This window comes from Bufo gargarizans, chromosome 9 (genome assembly GCF_014858855.1).
Source record: "Bufo gargarizans isolate SCDJY-AF-19 chromosome 9, ASM1485885v1, whole genome shotgun sequence".
NCBI lineage: Eukaryota > Metazoa > Chordata > Amphibia > Anura > Bufonidae > Bufo > Bufo gargarizans.
This window is the reverse complement of record NC_058088.1, coordinates 81,041,210-81,057,166: the sequence shown is the minus strand read 5'-3', so window position 1 is coordinate 81,057,166 and position 15,957 is coordinate 81,041,210. Positions and strand designations below refer to the sequence as shown.

At 44.0% G+C, this 15,957-nt stretch overlaps 1 protein-coding gene across 1 annotated transcript; it reads left to right on the top strand.

Annotated features, from left to right (window-relative positions):
* Positions 1–428: 428 nt before the first annotated feature.
* Positions 429–11,147, top strand: LOC122946412 (protein FAM199X). Its single transcript, XM_044306022.1, has 6 exons — positions 429–750; positions 4,116–4,335; positions 5,613–5,762; positions 7,501–7,662; positions 7,950–8,210; positions 10,369–11,147. Exons 1-6 carry the CDS (start codon positions 584–586, stop codon positions 10,537–10,539), a joined length of 1,131 nt encoding a protein of 376 aa, XP_044161957.1. The 5' UTR covers positions 429–583; the 3' UTR covers positions 10,540–11,147.
* The last annotated feature ends 4,810 nt before the right edge of the window (positions 11,148–15,957 follow it).

The window sequence follows — 15,957 nt, the reverse complement described above, 5'->3', positions numbered from 1 at the left end:
GGTGTAGCCAAGTTTTCCTTCACCCCGGACAGATTCAGTTGACTGCTCTAGCCCTAGATCTAAATACCCTGGCAAAGGCTAGCGGCTTGTTGGCGCCTATGCCCTTGCCAACCCCACCCCCCTCCGTATAGTACTTAAATATGCCTTATTTAAACCAAACATCCCCTTTAATAAGTTCTCATAGAATACAAACATAATATGATTTGCAGTGATCAGCAAGGTACAATCACCGCCATTATTTCTCCGGATGTCCGTATACAGCTGGCAGTCTCCCTGCCATTATCCTCCACTGCTGTAGAGGGCGCTCAGCTGAGCAGGCTGCACGGTGAGGCGCTGCGGCGCTCTGCACACCGCGTCACGTGTACGAATGGGAAGTATCGCTGTTATTGCTCTCCTTCCCTGTAGGTGGCGCTGGACTTTTGGAGAGCACATCCTGTAGTAGTAGAAGAAGAAGGGCCTAATTCCGGGAACAGGCTGCGACAGCTGGCGGCTTCGGTTCTGCTCGGTCGTTCGCGGTGGCGCTTGTGGTATGGGGGAGCGGTGACACATAGGGCTCCGCCGCCTGAACCTAGCGACCTGCATCATGTCCGAAGGCCTGTACGAGAAGTTCCTGGCCCCGGACGAGCCCTTCCCGCTCCTCTCCCAGCGGGGCAGCATCAGTGAGGAGGGCTGCCTAGACGTCAGTGACTTCGGCTGTCAGCTTTCCTCCTGCCACCGCACCGATCCCCTCCACCGATTCCACTCCAACAGGTAGGTGGCCGCGCCCTCATAGTACAGCACTTAACGTGGATGGACTTACCTGTCCATGGCTGCGGTGGGCTGTTTCCCCAGGACACATAAGCGATTGCCGAGTTACCGATCTGATACTCAGATGCCATTAGAAAGTGTCTTCATAGTGGGCAGTTGTTAATGTCCATCTAATCTGCGGTCACCTGCAGCCTGGTCCCTGAGGCTGCGGGTCACGGCTCCAGATCCAGCAAGGACAGGCCGGTGGGGTCCCACACTCCAGATATATGATCCATGTCTTGTCTTGGCCTCACTGGTAACTGGAAAGGCTGTGGAGCCCTTTAGGGCAATCCTTTTTTATTTTTTTTATTGTCTTGGCCGTATTATGGGCTAAAAGCGTATTTGCGGTTGTGATTACTGGCATACATAGTGACACTTATGTATATGGTGATTAAAGCTGGTTTCCTCAGGATAGGTCATCAGTGTCTGATCGGTGGGTGTCCGACACCCAGGACCCCGATGGTCAGCTGTTTGACAATGAGCACCGCGGCCTTCACGCAGCTCACCAAGCACAGAGCCGTACATTGTATAGCGGCTGTGCTTGGTATCGCACTCAGAGTATCGCACTCAGACCTGCACCGATCAGATACTGATGATCTGTCTGGAGGATAAGTCATCAGTATCAAAATCTCGGAAAACCCTCTTTAATAACCATATACATAACTGCCAGTATCCACACCGGGCAGGACGTAGATGCTGTATTTGCTGATTTGTATCCAAATTTCTTAATGATAATTCTCACCGGACAGAAATCGGAAGGGGACGTCTTGTATCCATTAGGCTGCTTTCACATCTGCGCTTTTGCTCGCTGGTTTTTAGATCCGGCATGGGGTCTCAGCGCCGCAGCAAAACACTTATAATAATAATAATAATAATAATAATACAATCGGCTGCATCCGTTCAGAACGGATCCTGTTGTATTATATCTAAAATGAAGAGACCGGACCCGGCACCAATGACTTGCGTGGTTTTTGGTGCCGGATTCTTCAGTTTCCCATGTTAAACACGAAAACGGTGCTTACATCGGTTTTGTGTCCGGCATGGGAACGCAACAAACCAGAACGGAATGCATTCTGGCGCACTCCGTCCCGGTCTGTTCAGTTTTGTCCCCATTGACAATAAATGGGGGCAAAACGGAGGCGTTGTGCGCTGGGTTTTGAGAGCCAACGTAGATGTGAAAGTAGCCTTATTCTAGGGGGCTAACGCTCTACACAAAAACCACAAAAAATGTAGTGTAAATGAGATGACCCCCCCCCCGCTCCGTACAGTATTCAAAGTTTTATGCGAACTATACTAAACTGAGTGAGCCTTAAAGGGGTTGTCCGGGATTGGGGGACATGGGTCTACATGTACAATGGTCCCCTAAATATTACATTCATGCCTGTCCTTCCCTTACCAGACATTTTCTGATGGCCCTTTTTCACTTCACAAATTTTCAGCCGGAAGTGCAGTTTCTATCACAGTCAGTGACGTATCGGGTCCCTTTCTGCATAGCGAAGCCTCTCCTTCCGCTTCACAAGGAGCCCGGTGACGTCACCATCAGCCTCTAATTATTCCAAGCGCATGGAGGGGCAGTAACTATGCGGCAACAGAAGCGCTAAGCCACGCCCCCTCATGGCGCGAAGCCACTCCCATCGTCTAGCTGGGCGCATTCTTAGTAAGGAAGGAGGCGTTTAGCTGCGCTGGGACCCAGAAAGCATTGAGGCAGGAAGTTACCGCACACATAAACAGAAAGGTAAACAATCAGTGGGGGACTGTAAAAATACCTAAAAACATCTGGGGGGACCTTCAAACCGCTATTAATAGTGATTTAACTGGTTTTAAATAAAAAGCTTGATCCCGGACAACCCCTTTAATGAAAAATAATACTTTTTTTTTTTTTGGTTAAAATAAGTGAGACAAATAATAATAAACTTCTGTACGCATTTCTTTTATCAGGGGAGGGGGGATCCTTGACAAGTGACCCTATTTATCTGGTAGTTAGGTTGCGGTGGGGGTAGCTTGGTAGGGTGTAACTTGCTTGGAGTGCTCTCTGATCTCGGCTTCAATTCGTCAGGTTTTTCTGTCCCTCACCATCTGGACTAGAGTGGGGATAAACTGACAGGCTGTAGTCGGAGTACTCGCCCTTAAAAGAGTGACCCCAGCCGCTGGACCCTCGGGCCTGGTCTAGTATTCCCTCTCCTCCCCACAAGCACCATCTGATGTGTTTCACCATGATTAGATGGTTCATCAGGGAGTGATTTGTGCAATGCAGAGCGTTTATGTGAATCGACTTCGGATGTTTCATCCGAAGTCGATTCGCTCATCCGTAATGGATATATAAGAAGTGATGACCCACAATTATTTCATGGTGAACGGAAGTAGTTACTAATAGACATATGTGAGGAGAGGTGACAGGTCCACTTTAAAAGTTTTCCCAATTAAAGGGGTTATCCAAGACTATAAAAATGTTCCCCATATGCCGGGCCCCTCACGATGATATACTTTCCTGGCTCCCCGCACCGCTGCTGAAGCTTCTCCCCGTGAGCGGGTGAAAAAACATCCGGTGTTGGGGGGAGCAGGCAGGGATGGGGACGAGCCTCCCTAGCATTGCAGGTGACACTACGGAGGCTCGTCACTGCCTGCCATTGGCTGCTCCCCGACACAAATATCCCCCTGTCACCGGATGTCTTCAACGCACGGGGAGAAGCAGTGGCGGTGAACCAGGAGCAGGGAGCCAGGTAAGTATATTCACTGTGAGGGGCCCGGCATATGGGAGACATTTTTATAGTCTTGGATAACCCCTTTAACATATATCACCTATTAAGATAAGTGAGAAATGTGTGCCACCACTGGGTCCCCCACCAACCATCAGACTGGGGGTACCTAAGTACCCTTGTGATTATGATCACTGCTCTGTTCATCTCTGTGGGACTGTTGTGTGCAGGGCTTGACTGTCTCGGTCTGTCCCATAGAAATGAATGGAGTGGTGGTCACACGGGAGCTCCAGTGTCCCAGCAGTTGGACCCCAGTGTTCATACATTCACCTAGTAGATAATGATAGGTTTGGTTAGTGTGAAAAGCCCTTTAACCCCATGTCTGGACCTCTACTAATATCTTTCTTATAGTTGTACAGATTCTTGAACTCATTCCCACTTTGCCATGGTGTACTCGGCTCTTGTGCGCACACATAGCTGAAGAAATCACAGTTTTCCAAGCCTACCGCCCGGGGGACTGATCCATATTCAGCCTCCTAAGACTTCAGTGGGATTAATCAGAATCTGGGAAATATATACGCCAAATAACATCTATAAAAATGGGTAATTCCCTTTGTTCTAATGTAATTCTAGGTGGAATCTAACGTCCTGTGGCACCAGCGTTGCAAGCTCTGAATGCAGTGAGGAATTGTTCTCTTCTGTCTCTGTCGGAGACCAGGACGACTGCTATTCCCTCCTGGACGACCAGGACTTCACCTCCTTTGACCTGTTTCCGGAGGGAAGCGTCTGCAGTGATGTTTCCTCATCTATCAGCACTTACTGGGACTGGTCTGACAGCGAGTTTGAGTGGCAGGTAAGGGTTAGAGTTTGGACAGATTAAAATTTTCTTCTAATGCCGGTTGTATAGTGATGTCAAATGCATCTTGTACAAGCAGATTTACAGGGATCCTTGTACAATACTCATCACTTTTCATTATACAATTAATAAGCTTGATAATAACAATAGATCTTTCTGGCTAGTGTGACATTTTGTTAAACCATCCCTTTAAAAAAAAAAAAAAAAAAAATATATATATATATATATATATATATATATTTATTTTTTTTGTGTCTATTCACTATAGAATATTTTATATAGGTTTCATGTGCTTCTCATGTGTGACTTGTAACTATACTATGAAAAGAAATATAGTACAGAATTTACAGATTTAAAGGTGTTTTATGAGATTTGATGATCTATCCTTTGCATAGGTCATTAGTATCTCTTTGGTGGGGTCTGACACCTGGGATCCCCGCCGATCTGTTTTTTGAGAAGGCACCGGCGCTCTTGACACTGCCGCTTTCTCGCAGCTTTGCCTAGGCCATATGATGTCAAGTTCATCGGTCGCATGGAGGTGAATGAGGCCGAGCTGCCAAGCACGGCCATCGTACAATGTACGGCGCTTGGTGAGCTGAGAGAAGGCCGCCGGGATCTTGGGTGTTGGACCCCCATCAATCATATACTGATAAAAATTTCTAAAAAACCTATTTAATATTGATGGCCTTTCCTCAGGATAGGTCATCAATATCTGATCGGTGGGGTACTGACACCCCGCACCACCTGCTAAACAGCTGTGGACTCTGCCGGAACTACACAGCTCCGTTCATTGTTTAGGTGATGGAGCTACTAATTGCAGTTCGCCTCCCATCCACTTCAATGGGAGCAGCGATGCAGTTAAACCAGCGCCGTCCACTACACAATGAACAGAGCTATGTAGTTCTGAGACAGCTGATGGGTAGGGATGTGGGGTGCCAGAACCCCCTATGATCAGATATTGACAGCCTATTCTGAGGATAGGTGATAAATATCAGATTGCTTGGTGTCTGACTGCTGGGACTCTCACCCACCCTGAAGGTCGCTGAGTGCAGCAGCAGTGCACAATCCGATTCACTGCAGTCTATGGAATGGATCAATGGAACGACGTGCGCACCAATGCTCCAGTCAGTCAGGGGACCCTCTCACTGAGATCTGATATTTATTGCCTGCTTGTACCCCCTTGAACCATTTGGGTGTATATCTGTACATCATCTGTTATAAATGATATATCACATTTGTAATGGACTTGCCTCATGTGTTTAATGCCTCTCTAGTTGCCCGGAAGTGATATTGCAAGCGGCAGTGATGTGCTATCAGACGTCATTCCCAGCATCCCTAGCTCTCCTTGCCTTCCCTCCAAGAAAAAGAACAAAAACAGGAATCTGGATGAGCTCCCTTGGAGTGCCATGACCAACGATGAGCAGGTAATGTTGCTGTGCTGATGGACTGGATGAGTAGTCTGTGAAGGTGGCCATACTCTGGACTATTCATCTATTTCTAATAATGGTGGGACAGTGACAGGAGACACATTTACCTGGATAGGTGCATGTAATGAGGTGGCCACATGCACCACTGCAGTTTATTCCAATGGTCAGCAGATGATACACTAAGCTTACTGGGAACTAACCAAAGCTATTAACCCCCTCTATGCAAGACCCCAAAGTTAGTGATCTTGACCCCTCCAGTTCAGTAAACCACCAGGGAAGGTTTAATAAGAAGAAATGGTTTTTCTCCTGTCCAAACCTCATCTTATAGTCCCAAAAATATGTTACGTAACTTGTTTCACAGATGACAAACATTTCGGTCCATCCAGACCTTTTTAATGGTAAATCTGTGCCATTCTGGAACGCAGAGCATATGTTAGTAGACTTCATCACAGTTGATTTGGGCTAGATCCACACTTTTAGGATACTGGTGGCTGAACTAGCCTAGATCTATGGTATATGTGCACTCTCCTCGGCACACCTGATGTCGATTGTGTGAATAATTAAAAAGTGCGAGTAAATTGGAGGACACTCAGTTATCTGGTGTTGCATAGAACTAAACAGATGGTTGTATTAACCCCTTCAGGACCCTGCCATTTTTCACCTTCCTGCCCAGGCCATTTTTTGCAAATCTGACATGTCACTTTGTGTTGATAACTTTCAAACTTTTACTTTTCCAAGCTATTCTGAGATTCTTTTCTCGTCACATATTGTACTTCATGACAGTGGTAAATTTGAGTCAAAATATTTTATTTTTATTTATAAAAAGACCAAATTTGCCAAAAATTGTGAAAAATTAGCACATTTCAATTTCTCTTGTATAATAGTAATACCTCTAATTATAGTTATTGCTTTACATTCCCTATATGTCTACTTCATGTTTGGATCATTTTGTGAATGTCACTTTATTTTTTGGGCACACTAGAAGTTTAGAAGCAATATACAGTATACACCTTTTTGATCACTTGGTGTTGCACTTTGATGTAAGGTGACAAAAAGTTTTTGTTTAGCACAGTTTTTATAAAAAATTTGACTGTTCACCTGAGGGGTTAGATCATGTGATATTTTTTTTATAGAGCTGGTCAATATTTTTAACTTTTTTTACACTTCAACTTTTGGGGGTGTGATCCCCTTTACAATGCATCACAATACTTCTGTATTGTGATACATTGGCTGTAAGTGTAATACGCTTACAGCCTGCTTGCCTGTGAGATCCAGGGGGCTGGATCTCGCAGGCTCTCCCAGAAGGCAGACACGATGCCTAAGGAAGGCATCGGGCTGCCTTCCCTGCCATCGGGTCCCCGTCACAGCAGCAAGGGGGATCTGATGGAAGCTTTGATCCCCCGCACATGCTACGGTCAGCGCTGACCGCGGCACATGCAGCAGGGGTCTGGCTATCAGTGACTGCCAGACCCCTGTTGTGGATCGGGCGGGGGCGCCTCCTGTATGTATGTCCCTCATTGACAGTAATGTTGACTGCCTCCCACAACAGTTGAATGCTAGGGAATCCAGCAGCAACTGGCAAGGAACAAGGATGCCACCTCAACTGATTGTACTTGACCAAAGTGGCCACCCCATTTAGTGGACGTGTTCACCAGTCTTTATACCTTGATAGGTATTGTATGTTGTGCTTTATACTTGGACAAATCATTTTACATGATTTTCTTTTACCTTTTAGGTGGAATACATAGAGTACCTAAGTCGAAAGGTCAGCACAGAAATGGGACTTCGGGAACAGCTTGACATCATAAAAATCATTGATCCGACGGCGCAGATTTCCCCTACGGACAGCGAGTTTATCATTGAACTGAACTGCCTAACTGATGAAAAGCTCAAACAGGTTTGTCTGGGTGCAGATCACCTAGGCGGGATTGAAGAGGCGGAGGAGGAGTTGCTGCTAAACTTAGCATGGGCCTAGTACTGACAGAAGCAGGCCCAGAATCACTGAAATGGTCATGCCTACTATGCAGGGACATGCAGTGTTATGCGGAATAGACACTACATGCCAGTATTACATTCCAGTTACCAGACTGTACGTTTTCCATACAACTTACAATGCTCCTCTGTGTGCAAGGAGTCCATTTTCTCTTTTCAATAACGCCTGCCTCCTTTTTCTCTAACTCTCAGGTCAGAAGCTATATCAAGGAGCATAGTCCACGTCAGCGATCCACACGCGAGAACTGGAAAAGGACCAGTTACAGCACGGCTAGTACAAGTGGAGTGAGCGGAGCCAGCGTGAGCAGCAGCAGCGCCAGTATGGTCAGCACAGCCAGCAGCAGCGGCTCTAGTGGGGGCAACTCTGCCTCCAACTCGAGTGCAAACATGAGTCGAACTCACAGTGACAGCAATCTGTCTGCAAGCGCAGCAGAAAGGATTAGGGATTCAAAGGTAAATGTGTGGCTGTACATTAAATGTACACGTGTAAAGTGTATGTTCTCTTGAAAGGTATACAGTAAGTTATAGACATTACTCTTATGGTAATTTTTTAAAACGCCTCTGGTAATCTAGTATCTAATCTCATTAAACATAAGTGCTGTATGCAGTTTGATGGCTTCATACACTAGGCTACACTTTCCATTCTTTGAGTTTGGGGAAAGCAGAGGAACCAAATTCTGCTGCAGCCCTTGGCTTCCTCCCTGCCGGTGTCTGCCTCGGAATCAGATAAATGGAGAGACAGAGAAGTGATGGGACCTCTGTAAGACGTCTTGAGACAGTCTTCTTACTCCTCAAGCCTGCCTATACGTTGAGATAACAGACCCATCAAGTAATAAATGTGTAGCCGCATGCACAAGGCCGTTCATCTCAAAAGATGCGGACAGCACACCTGTGTGCTGTCCACATATGTAAGTTCATTCCGCTGCCCCCGCAAAAATTAGAACATTTCCTATTATCCGTTTTGCAAGAATAGGACTTTTCTGTAGATGGGGTGTTTTTGGCAGCTTTCTCACAGCTGGGATCCGCGATTCGCTGTGTTCATGAGGCCTTAGTAATACGTTATATCCAAGCAGTGAGTCGGATGCAAAAAATGAACTATGGGAAGCAAATGAGGCAGGTGGTCCCCTTTTAGCTTACAGTGAGCCTAACCACCTCCACTGCTAGAAGTACGCTCTTACTCGATTTTCAGTATTTTTCGCCTTTTCCCAGGCAAGTCCTCTGTGGTGTCCATCGGTTCTCAACATGGCAGAGTCTCCACCTCTACTATTGCAGGCGCTGAAAGTATTCAGTGCAGGCGCAGATCCAGGAGATTCTGTTATCTGTATCTGCTCCTATGCCGTAGAGGATGCAGCTGCCACCTTGGGAACCTTTGGTCACCACGGGGCAGATTTATTATGCCCTCACTCCAGAATTCTGGCTTCAAAAAGTTGGAAAATAGGGCTTTTATGACTTTTTGCACTTACATGTGGAAGAATTTTGTGTCTCTTTGCATTTTTACACCACAGGCTACAGTTTTCAAATGTTGGTGGGAAAGTGGTCGTGGTTTGCTATGTTAATGAGTTTCACTCCAGATTTATCATTGAGACTTATTTTTTTTTTTTAAAGTCTCAATCTCGCTCCAGTAGGAGGGTGGAGTAGGAAAACTGGAGGAGCTGTTCTAGACAATAGTGTTAAGTTTAAAAGGGTTATCCAGGAGTTTACTACTGATGACCTGTGGGGGTACGAGATGCGGGACGCCCTCTGATCAGCTGTTTTAAGAAGGCCTTCTCCTTGCTCACCAAGCACAGCACCGTACATTTTATAGCGGCTGTGCATGGTATCGCAGCGCAGCCCCATTCACTTCAATGGGGCTGAGCTGCTCCTAGGCGGCGTGAACAATGAACGTGTTGTCACTCGGCCTAGGAAAAGCAGAGAGAAGGCCGTGGCGCAACTGCTGCCTTCTCGAACAGCTGATTGGCGGGTGTTGGACCCTCACCGATCAGATACTGATGACCTTTCCAGAGCATAGGTCATTGGTATAAAAATCTCAGGAAACCCCTTTAAGGAAAGGACACATTTATCAAACAACATGAGATATTTGATTGATGTTGCATAAAGTATGCCAACACAGACCCAAGCATACTGACGTCAAATATTCTCCTTATGATAAATCCCACCCATGTCTTGTTTAGAGGTGATGCCTATGGACACTGGGGACCTTCACAGGCAATACTAAGTCATGAATCATTTGCCATGCCATTATATAATAGTGCAGGGATGGCCAACCTGCGGCTCTCCAGCTGTTGTAAAACTACAATTCTGACCATGCCCTGCTGTAGGATGATAACTGTAGGCAGTCTAGGCATGCTGGGAGTTGTAGTTTTGCAACAGCTGGAGGGCCACAGGTTAGCCATCCCGGCAATAGTGTATGGGCTTTCTGAAATTTGTTGGGAAAGTGGACAACCCCTTTTAGTGTAACCACTAGGCAATACATGTGCTTCTAAACATTTTTGGGGTTGAATTTCCCTTTAGTACATGTTTAAGACGATAGAAGAATAAAAAGCGTTGTGCTTGTAGCTTGTAGAACGTGTGGTTTTCCTTACCTAAATGTAATGTGGTTTATTCAATTTAGAAAAGGTCAAAGCAAAGGAAACTGCAGCAGAAAGCCTTGCGGAAGAGACAGCTGAAGGAACAGAGGCAAGCGCGGAAGGAAAGACTCAGTGGCTTATTTCTAAACGAAGAAGTCCTATCTTTAAAAGTGAACGAAGAAGAGCACGAAGCCGACGTGGATGTATTGATATGACGAGGGTGAAACTTGCAGTGTTCTTCATAAGCCTTAACAAGGCTACGTTATCGGAGACCATCTCAGAACGTAGATCTCCCGCCCTCTTGTAGCACCACTAACCACTAGGAGGTTATCCTTATGAAAATTTGACATTTTTGTGTCTTTGGTGGACAAAATATCATATTTCAGCAATCACTGGTCCCTTATTTGGTGATACCGCCACATTGAAGTTAAAGTAAATTCTTCAAGTACATAAAGACAAATTTTGGTTTGAAACCAGTTCTACACGGAGAAGCCAACAAGGTTTCTCTAACCTGTCAGTAGCAGAGCCTGTGGTTCTGTGTATTTGTTAGAACACTAGTTATGCATATGTCATTCACATTTCCAAACGTGCATCCTATTCCTGACTGTAGTCCTGAATACTTGATTACAAAGTGCTAGTTATGGGTCTTCAGTATGTATTTTTGCAGGCGACCGTGCAGCATTGTCTCCTGTTTCTTAGGTCTCTTGCACACGAGCGTATATATATATTTTTTTCGTTCCGTTTTTGCGGTTTCCGTTTGGTTCCGCATACGGACCACATTCATTCCGTATATCCGTTCCGCTAAATGATAGAACTTGTCCTATTATTGTCCGCAAATAACGTTCCATCGCTCTATTCAAGTTAATGGGTCCGCAAAAAAAATACGGAATGCATACGGAACACATATGTATGTCATTCGTATTTTGCAGATCCATGCCCACTTTGCCCATGTGTTTACATACATTACAGTAATAATTACAAACATATGTTTCCGTTTGCGATCCGCAAAAAAGTATCGCGTACGGAAGCCATACGCATGTTTTTGCAGAAATACGGAACGGGAAAAAAACTGATCTGTGAAAAACGGACCGCAAAATACATATGGTCGTGTGCCAAAGGCCTTACTTGAATCTATTGCTAGAAAGTAGGCCATGGTTAAAAAACAAAACAAAAAAAAAACAATTTTTATATAAATATATATATATTCTGAAAATTGTATTATAGCTGAAAGTGCCATTACAATTTTGCCTGTCAATTTATTATGGTGAACCTGCATGATACCCTAGCAATTGTATAGAAAAATCTGGAATATGACTCAATACTATAACCTTATACTACATAGTATTTATGCAGAAACTGGCAAGTGAAAATGGCAATCTTGTATATCTATAGATCCCACTGCTGGGAGCCCCTGATGGCTTTGGGGGAATTGCTGTGCAAGTCTTCATGCACACAACTGTATCTTTCATCTGCATTTTTGCGGATAGGCTCAGCGGGGCCATGCACACATCAGTGGTTTTTGTTTTTGCAGATCCATTTTTCCATTCCACAAATGATAGAAAATGTCCTATTTTTGTCCGTCTGTTGATTGGAGTGAGAAAAATATGAAATGCACACAAACTATCCGTATTTTGCGGATTTGTTGTTTGAGGACCATAATATGGACACGTACCTAACCTTTCAACGCATTTTGCATTAATCAGTAGTACAGCATCTGTACATAAGGAGTAATATGGTCATTATATGGCTTGTATCTGGCATTTTTAGCAGATTTCTCCCCTGTATGTTAGATTATTAGTTTGCGGTTCTCCCAGATATGGTAGCAGAGACTAGCTTCCACCCACTGCACACAGAAAATGCAGTGGAATCTGCTTCCTAACTTTCTCTGGTTCAAAAGCAACCCCAAGACTGTGAAGGACATTACAGAGAAGTACTGAGCTGTATGTATGCGAATGAAGCACTTGGGCTAAGACAGAAATGTTGATTTGGTTCCGTCTCTCTGAGCTCCTGCTCACTCCTTTCCCCTCACTTCACCATAGACTTGTATGGACTGATGTCAATTTCAATGAGAAAAGCATTCAGCAGGGGGGAAGTGAGGTAAACAGCTGATAACAGGAGAACTAGACCTTTCTCTCTGATGAGATATATTACAAAGTTTCTTATGGTTGCTTGTACTATTGATATATGCAAAGTCGTGTAAAAAGTTAGTGACCATATTATGTTTATTTTCAGTACATCATGGTAAACACTATGGGGTTCACCTAGACAGAGGACAACCAACATTGAAATCTACTCCCATGTTCTCTGTTATTCAGACTACAACTTTGTAGTCTCCACTAGAATTGCCACCCTAACCATTTTTTTCCTAACTTCTCAATTCTTTGTGATTTTTATTTATTTATTTTTCCCCCTTCAACCACTCTGATGGCTACGTGTCTACTTCAGACCTGAGAAGAACACTGTAACTCTCTCCGCGGCTAACCGCACCCGGTGATGAGATGAAAGCTTCTACCAACCTGCTTGTACTTGTACATGTGTATATGCCAATATTTCTGCACTCCATCTTTGTACAACCTGCTGGTGATTAAAAGGGCCTGTGGCACTGTTACTGTATCATTACTGTGTATATTCTGCTACTTAAGAAATATGTGGAATTCGCTGTTATCATAAGCATTAAAGGGTTTTCCAGGATTTTAATATTGATAACCTATCCTGAGCATAGGTAATATCAGATCAGTGGCGGTCTGGTGAGATGGCTGCACTTTGTGCTGGCGCTGCTTTCCCTTCATTGTTTACCTGTTCGCCGTCGCAGCGGTGCACAGGTGTTATTACAAGCCATAGAAAACATAGAATGTGTCGACGGATAAGAACCATTTGGCCCATCTAGCCGTCCCACTCAAGTGTATAGGAGCGAGCTGTCCCACAGAAGTGAATGGGATGTCTTGTAATTACACTGCTCCCTGCTGTGATGTCGATGGCGAGCAGGTAAAGCAGCACTGGCACGAGTGCAACTAGTGCAGCCTTCTCTTCAAACAGCTGATTGGCAGGGGTGCCGAGTTTCGGACCCCCCGCTAATGTCATATTCATAACCTATCCTGAGGATAGGTCATCAATATTAAAATCCTGAAACCCCCATTTAAGCACTTTTTCTTGCTACAGTGCTAGGTTGTCAGAACTTGGCTTTGCTTAAAATTGCATAGATTGTCAGAAGTCGTTTTGGTGGGTTTTCTACTAAATTGTGTCCATCAAAAATAAGTATATATTTTTTTTCTCTTGCTTAAAAATGAGACTGTCATCGTAAACCGTACCTTGGCATGAGCTACTGTGCACATATATAAAACATACATGTATGACAAATGGCACCAGCATTTTTTATTTTTTTTTCTCTTTTCATTAAGTGACAGGTTTTACAGCATTAGAAAGTGACTCTGCCTTTATGGGGAAAACTTTATGATGAGAGAGTCCTGGCTAGAAAATGAAAACCGTTATTTTCATAGCTTACTATGGGCAACTACGGTATCATATCCAAATAGTCTGAGATCCATATTGCCCGGGGCAACCATTAATTTAATTTAATTGGAAAAATGAAATGTCGACAATGTACTTTAACGGCATCAATGACCTTTTTTTTCACAAAGACAGTTCTGACAAGGATAAGGCTACTTTCACATTTGCGGCACAACTCTCCGTCAGACTGTATCGGCATAGAATGCCGGCAATCAGCCGGACAAACCGTTGCATGCAGCAGCAGTTGTTGTCTGGCTGAATCCTGGCATAGTTTCCGGGTAGCAACCGGATCTTCTCCGGAACCCATTAGTCAATGGGGCTGGCGGGCATTCCGGCAATGCCGGTCCAGAGAACTCTAGTAGGCTGTTCTCTGCTGCAGAACTGTGCCGCAAATGTGAAACTAGCCTAACTTAGGCTACCTGCACATGTGGCGGAAAAAACGCATCGTAATACAGGACCAGCAAAGTGGATGAGATTTGATAAATCTCATGTACACTTTGCTTTTTAATTGTAAATTGACCTGCCATGTGAATTTTGAAATCCGCAGCATACCAATTGTTTGTGTGATTCCGCACCTTTTAGGTATAGTGGTTTTCCCCAAAAACTTCTTCAATTGGGTTGTCAACATAAACAGAAAATCTCCACCAAGATCAGCAACCAAAAATACATAAAGATTTAAAAAATGCTCCAAAATTTCAATAAATATTGTGTATTTATATGTGGTTTTGGTCTGGATTTTCTGCATACAAATCTGCACCGTGTGCATGTACCCTAAGGGTACGGAATCTGCATCAGATTTTTTATTTTTTTTTATCATCATTCTTGCCTATTTTTTTTTAATGGAAATTCGGGAGGCGGAATGTGTGTCAAAAATGGACAGAACACTTAAAAACCGCAAGTAGAAAACACAATTTTATTTATTTTTTTAACATGCGGATTCCCTGCTATTGAAATCACTGGGGAACTTCTGTGTGGGTCTTTTGTGTGAAATCCACACCAAAAATCCTGAGGCCTAGTTCACACATCAGTGTTCGGTCAGTGATTTCAATCAGTGATGTTAGCCAAAACCAGGATTGGGGCCTCCACAGACATAAGTTATAAGGCCTCAGGCACACGACCGCATTTTTTTCAGTGTCCATTCAATTTTTGTTTCCAGATAGGATGTGGACTCATTTCAATGGGTCTGCAAAAAAACGAAGGACAGCACACCGTGTGCTGTCCGCATCAGTATGTCCATTCCGTTGCTCCGCCCAAAAAATAGTGCATGTCCTATTTTTATTTTTTTTCTAGATTGTGGACAAGGATAGGCATTATTACAATGGATCCACAAAAAAAAACGGATGCCATACGGAACGTCATCATTTTTATTTATTTTTTAGCGGACACATACGGTCGTGTGCATGAGGCCTAAGGTAAAGATCTGCACCTGTTCTGTGTTTAGACCCACACCTGGTTCTGGCTCGCAATCACCGATCAAACACTGTGTGAATAAGGCCTAAGACACACTTCTCCGGCTCTAGATCTATGGCCCCCGTTCCTAGTGGACAGGATACATGTCTGTGTATTTATACGGCTTTACGTTCTGGCAGTGCTAATGACCTGTCGGCTAAATATGACTCCAGTTGATATGGGGAAGAAAAATGGCTGCCTGTAAATATTCCTGGGGCTCGTGGCTGCTGTAATTGATAATCATTCACTTTGCAATTCTTATAATAAATTAATTTAAAATGATAGATAAAGGATGTTTATATGTACAGACGCTGGATATCCTGTTCAGACTGTGGGTATCGCTCAGACAGATATAGATTTTATTTTATTTTTTGCTTGGAAACAATTGTGCATCCATTTTGTCTGTGGTCATGAAAATACAATATATGTTGTAGCCGCAATTCTGTATCTTTCTGGAATTTTTCTGTGTACACAATCTGAATGCACTTCCATTGATATTGTTTCAGTAGGTTATGGTTTCTGATCATTTAGTTTACGGCGATCTTTCAGTAGAAGAATAAAATTGCAGCTTAATAAATACTGTTTTTCAAAAATCATTCATTGAATCTGTGTTTTTTCCTTATCTGCATGATGCAAGTTATCCCTCAAATGGCATTTATCATCTATCCACAGGATAA